Source organism: Buceros rhinoceros, unplaced genomic scaffold (genome assembly GCF_000710305.1).
Source record: "Buceros rhinoceros silvestris isolate BGI_N320 unplaced genomic scaffold, ASM71030v1 scaffold14544, whole genome shotgun sequence".
NCBI classification, from domain to species: Eukaryota; Metazoa; Chordata; class Aves; order Bucerotiformes; family Bucerotidae; genus Buceros; species Buceros rhinoceros.
The window spans coordinates 37,684-46,447 of record NW_010408932.1 but is presented as its reverse complement, the minus strand read 5'-3'; the positions used below and the strand labels follow the sequence as shown (position 1 = coordinate 46,447).

Here is an 8,764-nt window from a genome sequence, read left to right as displayed (position 1 = left end):
GTCGTCTGTCTCTGCGGGCTGTGAGCGCTCAGTGCCGGCCGGCCGCATCCTCACCGTTCAGCTGGCTGGCGGTCTGGAAAACGCTGACGAGTTCTAAGGGTTACCGGATTACAATTGTTCTCTGCAAACAAAATTCACATCTGTTCTGACAACTTATTTCAGCCTGATGCGACTTGAAAAGGTCAAGATTAATCCCAGAAAATCAGACTTCCATTGGAAAGGCCAAATCAACTTTAATTGTAACACATGGCTATTTGTACTGGCGTTTAGCTGCAGCCGTTTATCCTTCCTTCCATCGGTATTATTTGTTTCTGAGCTCGCTGCAAAAGCCTACGATGCAAACTGGAATGTTTTAGGTAACGTAACAAAAATAACAGCTGACATTTTTCCTTTTGCAGGTTCCCATCGACCTGTGACCATGTACGCAAGGCTTTTATGACTTCTATCAGCAGGCTAGGGAGAAAAAAACCATCGGAGAAACTGTTGGCTCATTTAACAGGGATTAATGCTGTGTGCTGTACTGTCACACACCCTCCTGGCCTTCTGGCTTCAGCCATCGGAGCCCGGGGGGGTGACCCTCTCGCCCTGGTGCTCTGCCTCCCACCCAGCCGGGCTTTGAAACCCCTTCACGTTACAGCGGTGGCCCGCCACGGTTTTCGGTGTGGGTGACTATCGGCAGCACCCTCCCCTCGGCACGGCGGGCAGGCTGGCGTAGCACCTCTCTAACCACCCCGCTGGCTCCCAGCAGCTGCCATCAACTCTGCCATCGAGCCATCAACCGACATTTGAGCTCCCGGATCCCCTGAAAAGCGACAGGACGAGAGAGACTCATTTGGCAATACTCTGCTCTTGCTGTTTGGCCTGGAGAAAGATACTCAAAGTGGTAAGATTGTTTAGCAACAGCTGGCAAGCACCCGGGTGTGAGCCTGATTTTCAGACATGACAGGCACTTACAGGAATGTTGCCAGATACAGCTGTTTAAAAGCCTTAATAAACAGCAAGTCAATACTAATCTTTGCCAAATTAATCTTTTCCTTGACAGCCCATCAGAGCAATTATGCTCAGACTTGTTGTAAACACACAATTGTCAGTGGGTACGGATCTTCTCCGCAGCAGACTGTGCATTTCTGTACACAGCTTGTTTTCCAAATAAGAAGGTTTCCTATTCTTTTCCCCTTCCTCTCTTCTTTTGTCTCCTGTTTTATTTTCTAGCCACTTACGTGTTTGCCGGCTTGGTATTAGCCCGAACAACATTTCTTTGTAAAGTGTCTATCACAGCAAGCCCCTAATAGGATGTGGAATGATGACAGTCGCAGGATCCATGCAGATGCACATTTGCTAGTGGGTTTCTCTAATTAGGCAGTAAGGGTGACAGACTCTGAAACGTTACAACTCATTGTGCTCGCTTGTCCTCTTGTCAGTGGAATAAGAACTACATTTGAGCTGTGATTTAATGTGCTGCTGGGTAATAATAAAAGACACGACTTCGCAAAGGAAAGCAAATGCGGTCTGTGAGACCCGCCGCAGAGCTCCTCGCGTTCTCCGAGGTGCTCGGCCCCTCCTGCAGCACTGCCAGCACACTGCTGCGCTCACTAAACACCACCTGATTTAGATGAGAAAGGACACGAAGACACCAGATAAATGATCAACAGGACAATGCTTGTATAGCTCACTCGCTCTCTCTCATCTAGATGTCTCTATAATCTATACAATCTATATCTATATAATCTCTATCTATATATCTATCATCTATAGCTATACCTCCCTACCAAGGGGAGTTTTAGGGAGTAACTCCTGCACGGGCTGCATACAGCTCTTTAGCTGCTTCTCGGTGTGCAAAATGAAACTCTGTTTCCCCAGGGCACAGGAAGAGCTCTCTGGATCTGCCCTGTTTACAGGATCAGGTAAGAAATAGGCAGATACAGTCCTGGGGGTGGTGGTTCAGGTTGAGATGAAGTCTCAGAAGGTTGAGGAAGGTGCTAAGAGTGTGTTCTACCTTCCAGTAATGAGCTCTTTTATTGCTGGGTTTCCTGTTTACAGAGGAGCCTCGCAGGGAATATTTGGCAAAAACGCTACTGGAATCAGGAACTGGTATTTGCTGAGAGAGGCAGCAGTGGGCACGAATACATTACAGGTGAACGGCTGGGGCCCTCCAGGAATGCATTACTTGCTGCCTGTGGATGAATGGTGGGGGGGGAAAAAGTCCTATAGCAGCTCCCTTTGAAGAGCTTCTTTGGGTCAGAGGCAGCAGCTGGACGGGATTTTTGCTCGAAGCTCTGCAAGCTCGGTGATCTAGAGACCGGGACCCACGCCGACACCGAGAGCAGCAAGAAGTTCACAAAGCCTTTCCCTTCCAAAACCTCTGCTTACCTTGGTGCAAACAAACGGGATTTACATCCTGCACAGTGCGTATGTTGCTAACCTTGCATTTTGCCTTTAAAAAATAATTTTAAAAATAGATAATTTAAATTACTATTAATTTGAATTACTGGAAGACATTATTCCCCTTGGTTTCTACCACTTTGACAGATGCTCTACCACAGTCGCTTGCTGTTACTGTGTTGCTTCAATGAGTAGGTTGTTCCGTCCCTGTGTGCTTTCTCCTTACCGTCATTACGACAGATTGTGACTTACAACCGGTGACTTATACGTGCCACCGTGGTGCCTAAGCCACCGCGCTTCAGCGAAGGATGGATGGGGCACAGAAGTCCAGGCACAGAGCCACGCTCAAGGCACTGGATGGGTAAGGAGCCGCGGGATAAACACACCGCGGGTTCTTCTGACAGAGCAAGAGACACCAACTAGCCAGCGGTTCATACAGAATAAGTATTTTATTCATGATGTATTTTTTTTATTTACATTAAAGTTTTTCTTGTATTTTGAACTCTGCTTGGATACCGAAATTAACAACTTTATGTGACTGCGCACCTGCTCTAAAAGAAATGAAGGTAACACAGTTCTTCTCCCTTAAAGAAAAAGGAAAACCGCCTGTCGAAATCAAAGCTGATTTTTCTCGTCCCCGGTAATTATCTTCTCGCTTTAGAATTAATAAGAGTGGGAAATGCAGTTTACTACAATATAATAAATAGAAGACATTGGGTAATTAGTAGTGCTGGTAGATTTCTAAAGTACTAAACAGACAAACAATAAACTGGGAGTTTAATCACGAGTTCTCATACAGTTTCAAGACAGGAAAATTAGAGCTCTCAGCTACAGCCATTTGAGTAATCACATCTGATCTGCATTATTTATTAGTTATTACATGCCAAGTGATTCTGATTGTACACAGCCTGAAAGCACTCCACAGCAAGCGTGCCTTTGTTTCTGTTCTGTTTCTACAGAAAAATCCATGGCATCACGTAACGTGTATTTTAGCCGAGCTGCTTGCTTTATTTCACAGAGAAAACACCAATCAGTGCTGCTCTCCACTAACTGGACAGGCACCTGGGATGAAAACCTCAGAAATATCATTTTCAGAGCTATCCCTGACCCAAGACATTGATAAAATACCTTTTTAAATGGATTTCTTTAAAATCCCTTTCCCTGCAGACTTACTGTTTCACTTAAGGATGTATTTGCAATACACTCCCTAAAACTCTGTGGGACCTTCTGCATGGAGAACAAAATGACTAAAGCGTATTTGGGAATATTTCTCTTGGTATGTTTTTATTCCACGTGGCCAATTAACCAAAAGTGAAGAAGTTTCAAGAAGCCCCATTACGCAGTTGCATTCAGTTAATTTTGTCGGTTCGAGTCTTAGTTTCGGGCAACTTCCTGCTACAATGGGGAAATTACTTAAAGGCAAAAGGGAATTACTTAAAATACTTTTTTTTTCTTTCTTAACCAAAGAAATACAGAAATAAGCATTGGTTACCTTCACGTTCTGCCAGTAAAGCAGGTTTGGTGTCATATATGTCACTGTAAAAACCAAATAAAGTATTCACATCAGTTGTGAACAATTTGTGCCAGCAAAAGTTAAAGCTTCAAAGAAACCTCTTTAAAATGCTAACAAATTTACTTACAAACACCTATATTTATTATTTCATAAATAGGCGCAACAGGTTCCATAAAAAAGATTAAATACAGACACAGTATGAAGAAACAATAATACATAGCCATATGTAAAGGTTATAATTTAGCTGTCTCCAATCTGTTTCTGCATCTAACAAAATATCAGGTAAGCATTTGGCAGTTTTATACAGAAACGGACTTAAAGGACGTTTACTAACCAGTACACGTAAAGTGATTTTCTTTAAAAAAAAGAAGCATTTTTTAGGCAGTACAAAATAAATGTGTTTGCTCTTTAACAACAGTAGGGTTTTTTTTCCCCCTAGGTTTTTCTTCTGTTTATTTCATGGGACAAAGCCAATATTTTTAATTAATATCATTTGGGAATATTTCACTTTTTTTTCCCCTCCAAATACTCTGAAAATATAGAACTATTAGTCAGTTGTTTAAAAATGAAGTAAAAATATGAATGTTTGCCAATTTAACCCTTATTGTGAAACCAATAAACTGGGATGAGCCAGTTTCAATTACAATTAGCTACAAAAACATTCACATTTTATACTCTAGGAGAGTGTAACATAGATGCTATTTACAAACTTGCTATGACTGCTACATCAAGCCATTTAAAAAGTCTTTAGTAGTTTCATATAAACACCCATTATGAAAAACCAATGGAAAATCCAGGACTTTTATCCGAGACATCTACAGTTGCTAAGGCAGTTACTATCGCAGCACTTCACAGCAAAAACCAACATAAAATCTGAATGGTCCAAGTTTCCTTCAGGGAAGGAGAAAAGCAATGTCCGTTAAAGGAGCTCAGGGAGGGGTGGGAGAAGAGAAAGAAAGAGAAAAAACGAGGGAGGGGGGGAAAAAAAAAAGCAAAAGAAAAAGAAGCCAGACTATTTTTTCCAGAGTGGGTGACCCACAAGCTCAGATAGTCCTAAGTGCTTAGCAACTCGTATTTCCTAACAAAATGCAGAACTGCCTTGACTGCATAAAGCAATCCATGATGAAAAGACTTCCCTGCATTCCTCAGTGGAAAGGAGAGGTGTTTCGGATTTTCAGGTAAGGTAGAGTGCTTTGTCCCTCTGCATGCCCCTGTTCAAAGAGAAAAAGGACAAATGTGATTTTTAAAAAAAAAAAACAAACCACTAAAATTTTAGCCTTACTCTCTCCCCAAAAGCCCCACAACCCACAACAGCGTGTCATTAACTCCAAGCGTATCACTGACGTACGTCTGCATTACCAAGGGAATAATAAGTAAAATCCGAGTGTCCCAGTGGCATGTAGCAACGTGGAGACCACATCTGACTCTGGGACAGGGGTCGAAGCCCTGCTTTGGGGTCATCCACACCTGCAGGCTGGTAGCACTGGCTCTCCCTCTCTCACAAACCACACAGGAACAGCTGAAGGACTGAAATGAAAAGCCATCAGCTCCCTATAGGATGTGGCCGCTTCCTGGTGTGATGCGGCTGCTTCCTTCAAGGGCAGAAGAGTGTATTTACGCGGACACGGGTGCCAGCTGCTGATACCTGTGGCCTATTTATTTACTAGTACAGACATAGCCAAAACGTGGTGGGTTGGTAGGTTCCGGTAAAGACGCACAAGGGAGCACCAGAAGCTCCTGGCAAAGCCAACTAGACCAACTCTCTACTGGAAAGCAGGCTCTGCAGAAGACCTCCCACCAGTGCACTGTGTCTAGCATACTTCTTCCTGGGTTTCAGCTTCAACCAAAGCACACCAGTTCCGAGCAAAAAGGAGACATTTACAGTTTCTAATCCAAAACAGCCTGTAGAAGTCAGAAAAAAATATATCACTTAAAGTAGAAGCAGCATCACTGATGTGGCTTCCTTTACAGTGGAGAGATTTTCTGGGAGAGAGCCTTTATTCTTAATCTCCTGTTTCCTTGCCAAAACCCAGGCACCAGTTCTGCTCCTCCGCAGGTTTACAGCTTACTTGGTTTGGAGTCCAAGGGCAGCGCGGAGCAAGCTACGCTGCACTGGCAGTTTCTGCTAATGCTACAGCTAACACAGGTTGAGTCCATGCACAGGGGTTCACAAAGGCACGCGCCCACGGGGTATGTCCAGGGTCTGCTCAGAGCAAGCTTCTGCTGGAGGAAAACTACGCCTCGCGGGCACCTAGAAGGCACTGCTGGAAAGATCGCATACGGCTTTTTCCAGAAGAGACCAGGAATCAAAGCCACAGGTGGCCGTGGCTTGCCTGACAGTTCAGCCTGTTCAGAGCTCACGGGGTGGGTGTCAGAGTCTGCGGGCTGGGCAGGTCCTCCCGGGGCCGGCAGAAGAGGTGAAGGCGTTACGATGTTATGCGCAGAAGCGAGACCGTTCTGCTGACCAAGGGGGCAAGTCATGGGGAACTGTGACAGGCACAGGGAAAGCGATGCTGCTGTGCAGACCGGTTAACGGCAGCCTCAGTGCCAGCAGACGCTAGTCAAGGTGTCGTTCTGAACTCGTGACCAGAAAGAGACTTTTGTTCAGTTCGAGTTTGAGTTCCAGAAAGACTTTAAAACAATTGTGCAAGTGGAATTCTCAGTTTGAGTAAATGTAATGGGTGAAACTGGCCTTTAATTCTGCTTTGTGTTCATTTGTCTGCGCTAGATTCGACACTTCGGTAGCAACCAAGAGCTTTTACGTGCCTTGGCAGCAAGCTCTCCTCAGCGATGGAGTATTTGGAGAAAAGAGTTCCTGCCATTTGTCTCTCAAGTAGGAGGCAGTGGCCTTCAAACATCTTTCCTACACCTTCTCCCTAAGATTTCAGTTCTGATTTTCTAAGGAACAGAAGTTCTCTAAGACCTGCTGTGATAAGGTGACAACAACGTCTAATTCATGTATGTATTGAAAACAACTTCTCCCACAAGAGTCTCGCTGCTGAGTAAGTACAGCGCCATCACGGATGCTCTTCTGAAGTACTGTAGGGCAAGAGGCAACAAAGCTGCTTCCAAATTCTCTATCAGATCCTGGTGTCATGAATGTCACTCAACACAAGGTGGCATTCACTGGCTGCTTACCCATTACTGCAGTAGTCATTATTCCAGTCCACGGTCTGTGCTGGAGGATTTCTGCACCCTGAACGAACGTACTCCATTGCTTGGGTAACAACTTGCGCAGCTGTTGATGTTGGATTGATGATATTCTGATAATCCGGCTGAAGAGTAAATCCCTGGAGGAGAAAGCAAGTTCATTACAACCCACGGAAACCAAGCAACAGGTTGGGTGTGTTAAAAAACCCCAGTCGGTGTGTACTGCGAAGTGGTAGAATACTTCTTTTGCAGGTGCACTTTAGGTTTTCCGACTTAAAATAGGACAAAATGCAAAAGCGCTTTCTCAGTTTTAAAATCTTTCTTTGGTTTGGGAAATGAAACGCTGCCAATCGTTGTCAGCTACCACACAGTCAGAGGACGGGACTAAAAGGAACAGAGCAGAAACAATTCAGAACCAAGAGAATAACTCAATCAGCACTGGGGCAAAAAGGTCTGTTTGCCCCTTAGAGCTTCCATTTAGACTGACCGCAAGGATACGCGCTAGTCGTTAATTCCCAGAATATGCAACAGAATCTTTTTGAAGGATGTAGGCAGCAGGTGGCTGACTGTTTTATTAGACTACACCTATTCACATATTGTTCTCAAAAGCCTTTTTCTTCATTCAGTCACAAAGGGACCATCTGCTGCTTCTTTTATTTGTACTTCTCTCTCAACCAAACAGAAATTCAAGCAAAGCTTTTTAACAGTTGTTGGACTAATGCAGTGAAAGTAGCACAGAATAACTTGCTTCTTGAAACCAAAAAGACAAGAAAAAAAAAAAAGGGGGAAGTTACAAAGAGACATCTAACCTCCTCCCTGAAATATCTGTGGTATGGCAAGTCATAATAATTTTTAGCTCTTTTGTTATATGAAGATCTTTAAATGCTGTGTTGCACAACCAGGAGCACAATTGAAACTTCAAAGCTCGTGTATCTGGTTCACCCCGTACAGATGGACATCATGTTCCTGGGAAGTTAGAAGAACTACACTGGGTAAAAGTATGGGAATGCTGTATGAAAGCAATCGATGTCTGCGGAAAAAAAATACCAGACCAAGCTCCTTCCTGCGGCAAGGGCGTACAATTCTCCCTCCAGCGAACTGGATGTGTAGCTGCTGAGTCAGAAACTGAACTTGAACCTGGTTTGAAATCCCACTGGCCTACGCCAGCCTACAGAATCAAGAGCATTAAAGCTGTTAGCCGTAAATTCTAGTGCATTATGTGTGATCACCACCATGGGGAGAATATCCCGGGTCACACTTCAGCACCTTAAATGCTCTTCGAAGCCTCACTTTGTCCCCGATGACTCCAAGGAACAGACTATTAGTAAGCTCACAGCTGAATTCTGCGTCTAGTCATCGTGTGACTTATACGCTGCTCTGATAATAATCTGCCCTGCTGAAACAAACCCCACCCGTGGTGGCTGGAACCCCCCTGCTCTGTACTCTGCCTTTTCACCAGGCTCTCAACCCGCACCTCACGCTGCAGAAACACCCCCCATGCCTGCCACAGATCCAAAGGAAACTAATTGAGCAGACTTCCCAACGACTTTAATTGGAGTTCTGGGTAATTAGAAGGCAGAAAAATTGTTTTGGTGTATCACCACCATCACTTCTATACAAAACGTCACCCATAAGGCCTTTCCAGTTTAGCTGTACGAGGAGGTGAGCCGCAGCAGCACATCCTACCCTCAGGCACTCAGGTTGACTTTCCTTCAGCAG

At 44.5% G+C, this 8,764-nt stretch overlaps 1 protein-coding gene across 1 annotated transcript in view; it reads right to left on the bottom strand.

The window, feature by feature from the left end:
* Positions 1-4,653: 4,653 nt before the first annotated feature.
* Positions 4,654-8,764, bottom strand: part of TOX (thymocyte selection-associated high mobility group box) — a gene marked incomplete at its 5' end in the record, with an annotated part of 39,304 nt that continues 35,193 nt past the window's right edge. Inside the window, 2 exons of the mRNA XM_010135058.1 lie at positions 4,654-5,106; positions 7,034-7,185. Of these exons, the coding sequence (XP_010133360.1) occupies positions 5,070-5,106; positions 7,034-7,185 (189 nt within the window). The remainder of the gene's footprint in view (positions 5,107-7,033; positions 7,186-8,764) is intronic.